Source organism: Hyperolius riggenbachi, chromosome 2, assembly GCF_040937935.1.
Source record: "Hyperolius riggenbachi isolate aHypRig1 chromosome 2, aHypRig1.pri, whole genome shotgun sequence".
Taxonomy (NCBI): Eukaryota; Metazoa; Chordata; class Amphibia; order Anura; family Hyperoliidae; genus Hyperolius; species Hyperolius riggenbachi.
The window spans coordinates 440999997-441015671 of NC_090647.1; the positions used below are offsets into that span (position 1 = coordinate 440999997).

The 15675-nt window shown below is 43.7% G+C and overlaps 1 protein-coding gene across 1 annotated transcript in view; it reads right to left on the bottom strand.

Moving 5' to 3' along the window:
- The window catches only part of BCLAF3 (BCLAF1 and THRAP3 family member 3), a 126849-nt gene that overhangs the window by 34420 nt on the left and 76754 nt on the right, over positions 1-15675 (bottom strand). Inside the window, exons 8-9 of the mRNA XM_068269997.1 lie at positions 9441-9564; positions 7299-7365 (exon numbers count right to left, since the gene is read on the bottom strand). Of these exons, the coding sequence (XP_068126098.1) occupies positions 7299-7365; positions 9441-9564 (191 nt within the window). The remainder of the gene's footprint in view (positions 1-7298; positions 7366-9440; positions 9565-15675) is intronic.

Consider the following 15675-nt stretch of genomic DNA (forward strand, 5'->3'; position numbering starts at 1 on the left):
CAAGTTATCATGCAGGTAAAGGGATAATATGTTTCATAGGCTAGAAAACAATTTGTGGGCTAACAGAACAACTTTTCTAGGTAACAGATGCACTGTGTGCATATAGGCAGCTCAAGTGCTTCTTTTAGCCTGTATGATACTTTACAGGAGCTATGTGCCCATTTCACTTTTACATGTTAAGATATTTTATCCTTCTCTGAGCACCCCACTTATTCTAACAGATAGGTTCTACAATGCAGGAACACTTGGAGGTAGGGTGTTGGTATGTAATAAGTTTTCTTACAGTTGCAATTTTCAACCCTCTTTTGTGAGGACAACTCTAGCTTATTTTTATTTTAGGGGCCCTTCTCCACTGAAGATACTGCACCCTGCAAATGTCCCAAATTTCAGCATACTTTTTCTGTGCAATGATTTTCCTGTACTCCCACTGGCAATCCTAATCACAGAAAGAATGCAGCATGCACAGTGATTGTGTTTCAGGAGGAGTTGAACCGCATAGTGGCGCTAGTAATAGAAACATTGCTCCGCCTCAGTGGCTTAGCTAAGGAGCTGTGGGCCCCGATGCAAGTTTTACAATGGGGCCCCACCAAGTACTCTATACATAACAGTGTTCTCCCCAGGATCAAATAGGTGGGTGGGCTGCCCGGGTGAGATAAGCCCCACCCAGTTGCATCACACGATGGGCTCTCTCCTCTGTGTACAAGATCTCGTGCTTTCCAGCAAGCTTGTACAGTCATTGGCTTGTGCTCGGCAGTATGCGGGACCATCTGTACTACTGACTGCTGAGTGCTCTTCCAGGAATGAGGCGCATAAGTAGTCAGTAGTAGTCAGAGAAGGGACTCTGAAGCCTGTGTGGCTAAGGCAGGGCAGGGCAAACTATGGCCCATTTGGCTTTGTAATTTGTAATTCGGTGCCTCCTTTCCTCCTCACAGTTGCGTCACTAGGTCAATTGTCCTTCTCCCTCCCCTCTGAATGTGTATCCGTAATTACTTATGAACGTGTAAGTCTCTGTGAAATATGGCACTTCTGTAACTGTTGCAGTGTTCCCCAACCCTGTCCTCAAGGCCCACCAACGGTGCATGTTTTGTGGATATCCACACAGGTAGGTAATTAGCTCTGCTGAGACACTGATTACTCCACCTGTGAATATTTGTGTTTTCCTGCAAAACATGTACTGTTGGTGGGCCTTGAGGACAGGGTTGGGGAACTCTGGTTTAGAGGACTGCAGAGAGGAGTGGGAAGTGCAGGCAATCACTCATCTCCTCCCCCGGCTGTCACAAGATGCAAGGAGCAGCTCTGGACTGGCTGCAGAGAGTGGGATGTTGTGGCTGCCTGGAGAACGGAGCACGGAGCACACAGACAGCAACACTGAAGGGAAAAAAAATCCTTCTGATCTGACAGGTACAAGCAAAAGGAATGTAGCTGGCAGCCCAGCTGTGACCTCAGTAAGGCAAGTTTGCACACATAAAGCTCTGTCCTGATGTTTATTCTCCCCTCCTCCACCTTTTTAAACCCAAAAGATACACTAATAAACCTCTGAAATCACAAGGGGCCAGCATGTCCTTTCAGACCATGCTGCACTTTTTTTTTTTTTCATGTGAAAATGCAAACAGTTCATATCTAGGTGTGAATTTGCAGCTTCTCAGTGTGATCTGTAGGGACATGGACATGCGACACGATTCCTGATCAAATTAATGCATTCAGCCGGAAACAATGGATGGGGTCCACAAACAGCAAGGAAAACTTTACCAATCAGATGATTGGTAGAGGAATCAACCCCAAAAACATTGACTGAATGATCGTGGTCGATCAGTACCATTAACGATGCCCAATATATATAACTGTATAGCTCTAGACACGTGTTAACTATAGGATGTCCGTTTCACCTGCACTGTCAGATGGATTTCTGTGGCTCCAAATAAAACAAAAAGCACTGTTCACTTTAAAAAGTGTACCAGAGCTGAAAATAGTAAAAAGGTTTATACATACCTGGGGCTTCCTCCAGCCCCATCTGCTAGGATCGCTCCCACGCTGCCCGCAGCTTCGGGAACTGGGTCGTGTCACTTACGTCAGTCGACTCCATTCTATGCATGAGAAATGCACTGTTTGTGCATCTCTCCAGCAGCCACTGGAGAGATACGTAGAGAGCGCACTTCTTTTGCATAGACTGGAGCAGACTGACGTCAGTGACGGTTCCCGAAGCTGCGGGCAGCTGTGTGGGAGCGATCCTAGCAGATGGAGCTGGAGGAAGCCCCAGGTATGTATAAACCTTTTTACTATTCTCAGCTGAGTCCCTTTAACCTCTTGAGGACTGCTGTGTTAAACCCCCCTAAAGACCAGGCACATTTTCATTAAATTGGCCACTGCAGCTTTAAGGCCAAGCTGCAGGACTGCAAAACACAGCACACATGTGATTCCTCCCCCCTTTTCTCCCCACCAACAGAGCTCTCTGTTGGTAGGGTCTGATCGCGCCCCCCCCCCCCCCCCCCCCAGTGTTTGTTTGTTTATTTGTGTTAGTTTATTTTCTTAATAAAAAGTGTGTTTTTTTTTTCTTGTTATATACCCCCCTCCCTCCCCCCGCCGGCTAATCCCTGTGATCAGCTGTCAGGCTTCAGCCTATGACAGCCGATCACCTCTATGGCTCAGAAGGGGACAGCCGTGTCACACAGCTGTCCCCAGTACAGCGCTGCTGCTGATCGCAGCGCTGTACGGGTAATTAGACGGCGATCACGCCGTCTAACAGTCTGCGAGCGGCGATAGCCGCTCGGAGACTGAAGAGGGGGGCGGAGCTCCGCCCTCCGAGAATGAGATGCTTCATTCAAAACAGAGCCCCAGGACTTTATGCCAATCGGCGTTAGGCGGTCCTGGGGCTGCCGCCGCGGCCACGCCCATCGGCGTGACGCGGTCGGTAAAAGGTTAAGACAGATGGTGTATTTCTTAAAGCACACCTGAACTGAGAGCCATATGGAGGCTCAGTTTTCTCCCCAGGTTCTTTTGGCCAGATGCTCCACCCATCTAATTTTGGAGAGCACCCGGCTGACAGCTTGTTTCCTCCTCCTATGCTGTAAGCAGAGTTGCATCAGTCCTGCATTCCCCCTGTTGTGCCCCATCCGGCTACTTTTTCATGCCACCCGGCTGGAAAAAAATTCTGGGGAGAACACTGAACAATTGCCACGGCGCACCAAAACCTGCCAATGGCAACTACAGTGTCAGAGCAGGAAGGGAATGAAGAATAGTTTGTTAATGATTACCACTATTCAGATTATCTATAGAAGTGATTATTATGAGTACAGGACCAATAGAGAGCTAATACTGTAGTTGAGGGAGGGCCCTTGGGACCCCTCTGGTGCAAGGGCCCTGATGCGGTCGCAACCTCTGCAACCCCTATTGCTACGCCCCTGCGCCGCCATTTCTATTTTTCCAAGTGTGTCTTTGCAGTTGGCCAAAAGACTGTTTCAAAAATTTGATTGGAACATATGCAATAGAAAAGGGCCCCTAGCGTTAAAAAAAGGTAATCCATATGCAGGACAAGACCCCTGCATATTCTGGCTTCCTGTTTAGAAACTTGGGTCTTCCGGTCAACCACTAGTCTACAGTTGGCTGTGCCAGCATGCTAAGTGACCCAAGTTCCTGCTCATCTCTTTTGAATAGAACTGAATATGGATGAGGCGGGGCAGTGAACTGAGAAGCTAAAATATGGAAAATATTTTCACGGCCTGTTACAGCCCTTTACAGCCACCTTAAACCCAGTGGCGTAGCTAAGGAGTTGTGGGCCCCGATGCAAGTTTTACAATGGGGCCCCCCCCAAGCACTATATACATAGCAATTGATACGGTGCACCAAAACCTGCCAATGGCAACTACAGTGTCAGAGGTGCAAGTAGAGGATGGGGAACAGTTTGTTAATGATTACCACTATTTAAAGTATCTATAGAAGTGATTATTATGAGCACAGGACCAATAGAGAGTTAATACTGTAGTTGAGGAAGGGCCCTTCGGGGCCCCTCTGGCCCAAGGGCCCCGATGCGGTCGCTACCTCTGCAACCCCTATTGCTACGCCCCTGCTTAAACCATAGGTTTTCCACTGTAATGCTGGGAAATTAAGTTAGACCTCTAATTTTCTTCTTATTTTGGGAATCACATGGTCACTCCAGATTGATCACTTGCCCATCAACTAAATTCACAGAGGACAGAAAGTTAGGCTGTACTACAGTTCAAGCACATTTCACTCATGAAAAACTGTTCTGTTCACCACTTTGCTTCTCTACATAGCTTGGATTGCTTTAGGACTTTCCCTTGTTTAGTCCTGGGTACAGTTAAATAAGTAATGAGAAAAAAATGGACTTAGGGCTTCAGGACCAGAAGTACCATAGTTCAGTTCTGATACCGGATCTTTCAGTTTTATCTATTCACCAAAGAGACACATTTCTCCTCTAGGACATATTCAGCCTATCTATCTCATGCATTACTTGTGATTGTTCATAGCCAACAGGCAGCAATATTGTCTTTTAGATATCTCAGAAACCATTAGCGTACAAGTATGTAACGTTTACAGGCACTTTTAGAAGAAAGAATAAATATGTGATTTGCTCAAGGGCTAAAAAGCTTGAGCATATATGACAGAAGCATAATAAGATAAAGGCTGAGGTACAAAGGGCTCTACACAGCTCAATGCGGTGAGCTGAAATAAGGCAGGTAAGTCAAACAACAACAAGATCATTCAAAGGTAAATCAACAATACTGCTCCTTGTAGAAAAAAATGCACGCAACCTCAATAAACATATAAAATAGGTTAATTGTTTCAGGCATGAACTGAAAATGACACAACAAAAACAACCCAACCTGTAAGGGGCCAGTAATTCCTGACAGAAAATGTAATCCTGTGGCATAAACAATTTATTATACCATTATCAGAATACAATTCATATAAATAATACACTCACATTGCAGAGATAAACAGGACAATGTTAAAAGTGAATAAACAGAGTTCCCAAGAAAAGAGGCCATATTAAACATTATAAGCATTCTGAGTTATATATTAATGCATATCAGCAAATATTTATAAACTGATCACTCCCCCTCAAATCAATTATAGCCACACATCGCTCTCCATTTCCAATCTCTACGCCTGCTGAACAAATAATAGGTTATAACAGAATACAAAGCAAGCATTCTAGGTGTTTCCTTACTGTAACCGCCAACCCTCTGGGACACAAAGTTTATCAGCATGAAGTATGCGCACCCCAGAGGTCATCTGATGGGACTTCTCAAAGCCTATTCAGTTATCAGCTTTCTTGTATCAACATAAAGGAGCTTTTTATTTACTTAACGTATAAAGGATATTAGAGAAATGTTAGTACTCGGGGATCTGACGTAATTACGTAAAAAGCAGTGAATGCCTATTTAGAAAACAGAGCGCACGATCGCATCCTGAATTCACACGCAAGCATGACACATCCCAGGTGATCACCGCAAATTCTTGCATAATGCTTTACGGCCACTATAAAAAAAAAATATCTAGGATAAATGGCACTGCAAAATACCTTTCTCATACGTGACTCTCACTTATAGTTAAAGTGTACTTGAGATAACTGGAGCAAAAGGATTTTTACTTACCCCCTGTAGCCTGCCAGTTCCCTCAATGTCCTCCTGGTCCCCTCCATTGTGACGCTGTCAACCCCTTTAAGGTCAGTGATTAGGCTCAGTTACAGATTATCCCCAATCACGCCCCTGTACCCTTGTAACTGCACTTGCGCAGAACATTTCCGGCCACAGAAACACTATGCAGGAGATATGTGCAGCCCAGAACATGGCAAGCACAGTGGCCCACAACTCTGCTGGATCACTGACTTCACAGCGGATCAGTCAGGACATCAAGGAAACTGACAGGCTGACTACAGGGAGCTCGAAAAAAAAACCCCAGGTATGTAAAAATCCTCCTGTACCCTTCGTCACAGGTTTACCTTAGTTAGGGCTGCTGCACATGGGCTTCTGCCGAGCTTTTGCTCGGCGCCACGTTTAGATGCTAGCTTTTGAAGGCTTTTGGGAAGCCTTCAAGGCTAGCAGTTCGGGTCTCTGCAATTGTTTTCCGCCTCTGAAAGCAACATATTGCTTTCGAGATGAGACACCGCTGGGATCTACCGCCAGGCTTTCATGAAAGTCTACAAAAGCCAGCTCTAAACGCTCCATTCACTTGAATGGGACCATGATAGATCCCAAAAAACGCTGCGTCTGAAACACTGCAAAAACTCCCGTGTGAAATAGCCCTAAATCTGGTGGTTCTCGTCTCTCTTCCTGGGAGGCTTGGAATTAGTCCATATACTGAGGGCATTCCTTAAAGGGATGCTTAAGGCATGAATAAAAAAATCAGTTTTAACTTTCCTGGGGCTTCTACCAGCCCCCTGCAGCCATCCCGTTCCCTCGCAGTCACCCACCGAGTCCCCCACTGCCAGCTGGTTTTGTTTTCGCCAACAGGCTTACTGTGCTTGCGCAGGCCTGCCCATGTGTCTCCTTCTTTGTGCTCCCATCCGCAATAGTGCCCTGCGCAGGCAACAAACTGCACAGTTTGTTCAGGGTCTATGGCTAAATGTATTAGAGGCTGAGGATCAGCAGGATGCCAAGCTACTGATATTGTTTAAAAGGAAATACATACGGCAGCCTCCATATACCTCTTACTTCAGGTTCCCTTTAAGTGTACCCACACACTTCCAGGTTGAAGATTGACCACTCTCCGATTGAAAACTGATGAGAGGGCTTGAATCCTTCCGCTTACTGCACCTAAATTTCAGCATGAAATCTATTGTAAATTGATCAAACTGCAGCGTTGCACTATTCGATGCAGTGCAATACTACGGGTCGTCAATCCACTCCTGCCTCACCCCCAAAAAACAAAGGTTTTCCGTCCAGTCCGATCAATAATCTCAATTGATTTTTGGTAAAAAAAATAATTCTAAATTAGGATCGCTCCGACAAGTTGGGACATAGATTTCTGGCACATTAAATCAACATGATCAAATTTGCCAGGAATCAAACAGGAAAACCTAATAAATGCCATTCCCTTTAGTAAAATACCCTGCACTTCTGGGGGGACCACTGTAACATTCCCAATGTAACCCACAGCTATGTACCTGCACCACTGGAAAAAGATCTTTAGGAAACACAGTTGATTGTGATTTCCATTATGACTGGTCACTGAGATTTGCCTGACTGGGTGATCTGCTTTGCACCAAGTATAACCTGTATAGGAGCATGGAGCAGGATTTATTATACAGAAAAGATGACTATCTCACTAATACTTACAGGTTGTACCTCCACTGTTTTCTTTAGAGATTTGTTCTGAAGCTCTTCCAACGATATGTCAATTCTCCTGCCAGAATAAAAATTAAATGATGGTGACAAAATATTCATTCAAAATAATTTCATCAACTAAATTGCTACTGGCACTGTACAACCATTGCTACAGGGCTAGGAGCAAATGCTTTGGGTTTTTCCTATGCAGGTTCATTTTGGTTCACCTTAACTCCACTATGGAGTGTAAACCCCACCTTTGTGGTAAAAGATAGATCACTCTCTGATCAGAAAGGCATCTATTGCTCTCACACACTGCAAATAGCTTTAAAAAATCTATGCTACGGACTGCCGCTATGCACTAGTGCCCCTTGACAGGGACTATATAAATGCAATGTTAAAACCAAGAACACAGAAATTTTTAACTATCAATAATAGTGAAGAGAATACACGGTGCTATGCAGTACATCACATTTTCTCTAATATTATATTGTCAAAAAAATAGTTGTCTTTTTAAAAATTTGTTCTTTTTTGACTACGTTATCACAATGATTTGATGTGCAGAGTATAACAGCATTCGTCTTCTGCAATTATTAGGGAAGCAGTTAATTTTGTTGTAACGGCTAACGGCAGTACCACAGATCACAATGTAGATTTGTGGCTAAGGAGCGCCGGGTGCTTAGTTTGGGTGCAGACGCTTAGCTACTTTATAGCTTAGTGTACAGATCAGTTCTGCGTTCATCTGCAGCGTAGCAAACTCAGTGGCAAGAAGTGAATTGTAGCGGAAGGGGATAATAATGCGGTTTGGCTGTAATATAACGGAACTGTAAAGGGCTAGCTGTTAGATTATGAGATTGTGGGGACAGAGGTTTGTGTTTAGCATAAAGGGGACATTATGGTTAGTGAAAAAGAAGGGGGGGGGGGGGGGGGGTTAATAAGGAACTTTAGCGAAAAGGGGAAGAAAAAAAATCAATACATTACAAAGTGAGGAGTTAAAATATTAGAGAGATCAAGAAATAAAATGATATTCACCATGTAATTTGTCCATGAGGTTTGAGCCACAATCAGCATGCACATAATCATTTTTACAACTGGCAGACAAGAAAAAAACAAAACTAGACAGCACCAACTGCCATTATTTATAACCACACGCACTAACAATACAATAGGCTAAAAGCTTTTATAGCTATACATAAGTGTAGAGGGAGATTCTGGTTGTGTGGCAGTTGGAAGATTTAATTTCTCACAACGCAATAAGGTTCACAGACAGGAAACTGTCAGGACCTAGGTCCTGACATCACACTGTGGGAGGGGTTTCACCACAATATCAGCCATACAGACCACCCTGATGATCTATTCAAGAAAAGGAGAAGATTTCTCCTGGAAATGGGGTATCAGCTACTGATTGGGATGGATTTCAATCCTTGGTTACAGATCCTCTTTAATGTTAGGCATGGAGAGGGAGGCTCATGTTAGGCATGTAAAGGGTGTTTGTTGATAGGTGCTAAAGGGCAGGTTACTATCAGGTAATGAGAAATTGACAATATTTTAACTATCAGTAATATCTCACCCTCAAAGTCACCGCAGCTAAAATAAACTTGCATGTTTTTTTTTGTTTTTTGTTTTTTTTTAGAAATGCTGCAAGAATAACTTAAAGAGAATCTGTACTCTAATATTCTTACAATAAAAAGCATACCATTTTATTCCTTATTTTCTCCTGTGTCCCTCTGTGCTGTTTCTGCCACTCCCTGCTGCAATTCTGGCTTGTAATTAACAGTTTTAGGCAGCGTTTACAAACAAATGACATGGCTTCTAACCAGAGTATCATAGGCTGTAAACAGCTATCTGGTGTGACTCATGCAGAGCTTGGAGGGGGTGTGTAAAGCTTCTGCCAATGACAAGCAGTGCTGCACATTCCGCACATTCCACACATTCCAGCCATAGCCCGACAGACACGACAGAGGAAAGGAGATAAGATTTATTACAGAGACAGTGCAAGTAGGAAAGGCTGCAGTAAGACAGACCACATTAGAACAGTAATAGGAACTTATAGGACAGAAGAAATAAGGCACAACATTTTGTTACAGAGTCTCTTTAAGGCAGGCAAAGCACACATAAGTCAGATATTGTGGAGTATTTCCTGGACCAGCTTACCTGTGAATCTCAGGGTTGCTTTGTGGTGCAAGAGTATCAGGATTTATCTCCTGCAGGTCTCCATCTTCCTGCAGCTTGCTAAAGCGTTCATGGAGGGACATTCTAGTGGACCTGAAATGGTTTCCTAGAAATTGAAGGACAAAGTCAAATATAAATATGTTCTTCGGCATAACCTGAGACTCATTTGCAACCAAAAAGTGGACTTTTACAATAAACCATGTAGTGTAATGCAAAAAAATAGTTTAATACTGCCAGAAACAATAAAAAAAAAACAACAATGACTGCAATAGGAAGTGCTAACAATGTCTCAGCTGGAGGATTTTATGTCCTGCCTGTTAAACCAGTGTATCCTTCACACAGAGAAAAGAGAGAGAACTCTTCCCAAAGGGGCAAAGTCAGCTGTAAAGCCATCAGATATTTCTAGAGAAGACTATTCTTAGCAGGATCGACCCCCCCATAACTTTAGATTGTAAGCACACAAGGTTTCTCTTGCTGTTTTGAGTCTTGGATTTTGTTATTCATTTCGCATCTTACAATCTGTTATACATTTTATTCATCATGTTACATTACATTTGCCACTGTAATTACCAATTCTGTATTTTGCGCCAGTGTCCATATTTGATGTATACTATTGCCTGTATTATGCACCGCATGTTGGTTTTTCCTACTTGTACAGGGTCACAGAATATGTTGGCGCTTTATAAATAAATAATATTAGCTGGATGCTATATTATTGTACTAATGTGCATGGTTTTGAATTGAGCATCAGTTACATTAAGGAACTCCATGCAGTAGTTTATCCCAAGCATAAAATGCTATACTAAATGTAAGGGTAGAGCACATGCTAAGAGGATATGTATAGAGAACCATTTTTTATGGATAACACAGTGGCACAAGAGCCTTGTAGCACTGCAAGGAATTTGATCTCCCTGTGCCTGCATGGGTTTCATTCGGGCACTCAGTTTTCCTCCCACAACCCCAAAACATACAGATAAGTTGATTGGCTTGCCCCTAAACTACAATGGACATATGACTATAGTAGGTTTGATTGTGAGCCCTCTGAAGTTCAGTTAGTTAGAAGACAAATACTCTAAAAGCTATGCAGAAGATGTCAGCGCTATAAAAATACTGTACTAAAAAATATATATAAAAAAGAATATTTTCTGCAGTTTGTAAATGGCCATCGTTTTGCCTTAGAGCAGGCATGTCGAAAGTCCAGCCCGGCGGCCAAATACGGCCTGCCTAGCCTTTTCTGATGCCCTCCCCCCCCCCCCCCCCCCCCAAAGCTCTCTACAGCTGTTAATTACATGTGGCCCACAGGCTTCAGCTGCAGGGGCCACCTTATGTCACTGTTCTGCCTCCCATTTGCACGCTTGTAGGCTATCAGCCACCACTGATGCAGTAGCAGTTACTGATTAGCAGCTGCCACTGTGCCAGCAGCAGTAACAACCACGGATTAGCAGCTGCCACTGTGCTAACTGCACACAGTATATGGGTTATTTCTCTTGGAAATATTTGACAAAGTGTCACAGACATAGCGTACCCAAGGGTAATCAGCAAATGATTGTGTTTAATTTTGCTAGCTCGACCCTTAGCACCCTACAGAACGACGATGTAGCCCTTGGCCTAAAAAGTTTGGACACCCCTTCCTTAGAGCAAAACTTCAGCATCTCAAATAAATTACAAAATTCTAAGTTTACACTGCAACTCTATATATTCGCCTTTCCAGCTGGGTTGGAAGAGAGTAGATGATTTCTTAGCTCATCTAGTGACATGCCCAAGACATACCTATTTGAGGTGGCTGAAAAAAATGCAAATTGGTAAAATTTCAAGCTATGAAGCCAAATCCTCTTTTCTCTGTTACTTCATGCATCTCACTTAAAATCACAAAGGGTCCATGAAAAATTGCCTGTGTTTAAGTGGGAACCAACTGGCAACCAGCCTCCCACCCCACAGAGCAGATGATGATGATGAGGAAAGCATATGACATAGCAGACAAGGAATGTGGTTAAAGTGTAAACTCAGATGTCCAGCCAGCTTAAAGAGGATCTGTAACATAAAAAGATCCCCTGGGGGGTACTCACCTCGGGTGGGGGAAGCCTCCGGATCCTAATGAGGCTTCCCACGCCGTCCTCCATCCGTCAGGGGTCTCGCTGCAGCCCTCCGTGGAGTCCGGGCAGCGGTGACGTCATTATTTACCTTCCTGGCTCCAGCGCAGGCGCTCTGACGGCTGTCGGCTCCGAACTACACGGAAATACCCGATCGCCGTCGGGTCTGCTCTACTGCGCAGGCGCAAGTTTCCGGCGCCTGCGCAGTAGAGCGGACCCGACTGAGATCGGGTATTTCCGTGTAGTTCGGAACGGAAAGCCTCCACAGCGCCCCCCGCTGGAGCCAGCAAAGGTAAATATTAAACTAACAGTCGGCACAGTCGCCGGCTGTTCGGAGGGCTGCGGAGAGACCCCCGTGGGACAGAGGACGGCGTGGGAAGCCTCATTAGGATCCGGAGGCTTCCCCCACCCGAGGTGAGTACCCCCCAGGGGATCTTTTTAATGTTACAGAGTCTCTTTAAAGAGACACTGAAGCGAAAAAAATATATGATATAATGAATTGGCTGTGTACTATGAATAATTACTAGAAGATTAGCAGCAAAGAAAATATTCTCATATTTTTATTTTCAGGTATATAGTGTTTTTTCCAACATTGCATAATTCTCTTATATGTGCAGATTACACAACACTCAGCATTCAAAATGATTCTTTCACAGCAGTCTGTGAACTAATGACCTCTCCTCTGCCAGAGGAAAAGTAAATAGTTAACTAACAGTTGAGATAATAAAAGTCAGAAAACTGCCCTCTCCACAACTTTTGAAAGTGGTAGAGATAATGGCTTTTTTGTATAGAGATAACAACTGGAGTTTCTTAACTCTTCCTGTACTGGAAACAATTAGAATGATGTATCTGATCTTAATGTTTTATTTCTTAGCTGTACTACACATACAAATCATAATATCATAGTTTTTTTTTCGCTTCAGTGTCTGTTTAAATAGGTTAGTATGGGTAACACCGCGCACTCTGTATTCCAACTAATATGTCCACAGTTCAGGCAGTGCGCTGGGATTTCAAAAGTTGTAGACAGTTTATCAGTAACCCCTAGCGCAGCACAGTCCTTCTTGCTTCCTACTATTCCTTGTTGTTATACACAGCAAGCAAGATCACCACCACCACACCCGATTAGAATACGACTCACCCTCTTGGAAGACCAACAGTATGGTCTAATGGCACCTTGGGGTTATTCCCTGGTCACCCCCCGACCAATCGATCTAGATTGCTTCCTGCAGATACTGGGACCTCCGTAGCAGGCTCAATAATTTTCCAATATTCCCACTCTACGTTATTCCTCTTCATATATTCTTATATACAACCTCCAATAAAGAGGCACAACATAGCGTAATACTGCTAGTAAAATTTTAATACTAAAAATTATTGCACTTACACTTTTAAAAGAATGACAGCACATGAGTTTTTAGACGGGCTCTCCCCCGTATATGTGGGCCACCGAGGGCTTTCCGAGGCTGGTATCAGCTGCCGCGCGCACAGCCGTCCACTCCTCACCGCACGCTCAGGTCCTCGCGCTCTGCCACTTCCGGGTACCGCCCTACCGGTTTCGTCAATTGACTCATCAGGAGCTCCTGATGAGTCAATTGACGAAACCAGTAGGGCGGTACCCGGAAGTGGCAGAGCGCAAGGACCTGAGCGTGCGGTGAGGAGTGGACGGGTAGTGCGCGCGGCAGGTGATACCAGCCACGGAAAGCCCTCGGTGGCCCACATATACGGGGGAGAGCCCGTCTAAAAACTCATGTGCTGTCATTCTTTTAAAAGTGTAAGTGCAATAATTTTTAGTATTAAAATTTTACTAGCAGTATTACGCTATGTTGTGCCTCTTTATTGGAGGTTGTATATAAGAATATATGAAGAGGAATAACGTAGAGTGGGAATATTGGAAAATTATTGAGCCTGCTACGGAGGTCCCAGTATCTGCAGGAAGCAATCTAGATCGATTGGTCGGGGGTGACCAGGGAATAACCCCAAGGTGCCATTAGACCATACTGTTGGTCTTCCAAGAGGGTGAGTCGTATTCTAATCGGGTGTGGTGGTGGTGATCTTGCTTGCTGTGTATAACAACAAGGAATAGTAGGAAGCAAGAAGGACTGTGCTGCGCTAGGGGTTACTGATAAACTCTCTTTAAATAGGCTTAACATGGTGCAAGCAAGGTGTGCTTTAAAAACCTTGTAAAAAAAACAGCAATCTTCCACTCCTGACAAGAATTTCCAGCACTACACTTTGCACCTGAATATGCAAAATAACATTGACACTAGGGACAAGATTGTTCTTTATAGAATACAAAAATTGGCTAGATCTGAAAGCTGTAAAATAGCCAGTGACCAGCTCTAACTAGAATTCAATAGAATTGTTTCAATTGAGGTTAGCTGCATATATTTATTTCTGTAGAACACGTTAGTTACAGTTCAGCATTTCCAGGAAATATATATATATATATATATATATATATATATATATATATATATATATATATATATATATATATATATATATATATATATATACACAAGGGCAAACCAAGGATTTTCAAGGGGGGGGGGGATCCTGAAAGATCTCCCGCAGCCACGCACAATACGGTATAATAATATGGTAGGACATGATGTTGGGTACACAATGCAATTTCCTGTCCAACTGACCATCCGACAACGGGATCGGTCAGGAGCAGTTCGGATACAGATAATAATGAGGACAGCAGACACTGCTAATGAAGGGGAAAGTGAAGCATTCACACAGTAGGGCACAGGGCTGTGCTCATACCTGACTCTTAAAGGGATCCAAGCAGCTCTTGGCTTCAAATAGTTGCAAGGGCTGACATTGTTCAGAAGCTCAACCCCTGCTGTTTTAAAAGTGCTGTTATCCAGGCTAGGTGTGACATTCTTCAACTGTAACTGATGTTTTCTGTTTGAAGTACAACGGGGGTTTGTTTGTGGTCAATTAAGTCTAAAGAGGCAATTTCTTATCTGTTTTCACCATCTCCTGCTCAGGGACCGCAGGTCCTTTGCGGTCGGACAAAGTGGCTAATTTAACTCTTAGATGTAAAAAAATGAGGTAAAATTAAAGTTTTTTTTAATAATAAACCACGTTTTTAGAATGCATTTTTTATTTGGTATAGAGCTGCCCTGGGTGTTAAAAATGATGCTCGGTTCACTTTAAGTTCCCTAGAGCTGCTCCATGCTCTGTACACACACTGCTGCTCCATCCAAAGTCAACTGTAGCAGGGAATGAAAGGGGGCTGTGCTGTGAGCTGCAGGATACCTGCAGATATTCTGGTGTCTCAACTTGTGCCTGTCCCCAGATACTGCACCGGCCCTAGTCCGAGGGATCCTGGGTAGCTGTAACCCCCCCCCCCCCCCCATCTAGACATGCCTTTAAAATATGTCAAACGGATCGTCTCTGATCCTGAGACTTGCCAAATCAGATTGAGAGAGATGGAGCAAACATTTACAGAAAGGGGTTACCCTAGATCCTCTCTACAAGGAAAAAGTAAGAAAAAGAAGAAAAGGGAAAAGAGGAGTATGACAACGCATTCCTTGCGTGACCAATTTCTCAACAGCGAGTGAACAAGTCTCAAAAGTTATTAAGAAGCACTGGAGTGTGATTCAAGAGGCATATTCAAATATACCTGAATTTTCAGAGCCCCTACTGATGTCCTATAGGAGGGCACCTACCATCCGGAACAAAGTAATGCATACGAGGACTAGCTCTACGCAAGGCACGACAGCAAAAACCGTTGGAACTTTTCCATGCTTAAGTTGCCATATGTGTAACAATATCCTCAAAGGTCCGAAATTCACCCATCCATCAACTGGAAGGAAATATTACATCAAGGACTACTACACCTGTGACTCCGCATATGTGGTCTATCTTTTAAAATGTTCATGCGGTTTGGGGTACGTGGGACAGACTACCCAGAGATTGAAGGACAGAATCTGTTCACATAAGTCCACAATACGAACAAAATGCATGGAACAGGCAGTTTCTAATCATTTTTTGACCAACAGACATTCAGTGTCACAATTAAGGGTTCAAGTGATAGACCAGGTACCCAGTTGTTGGAGGGGAGGAAGTAGAGTTAAGGAATTACTGAGAAGGGAGGCTAGATGAATCTGCGAACT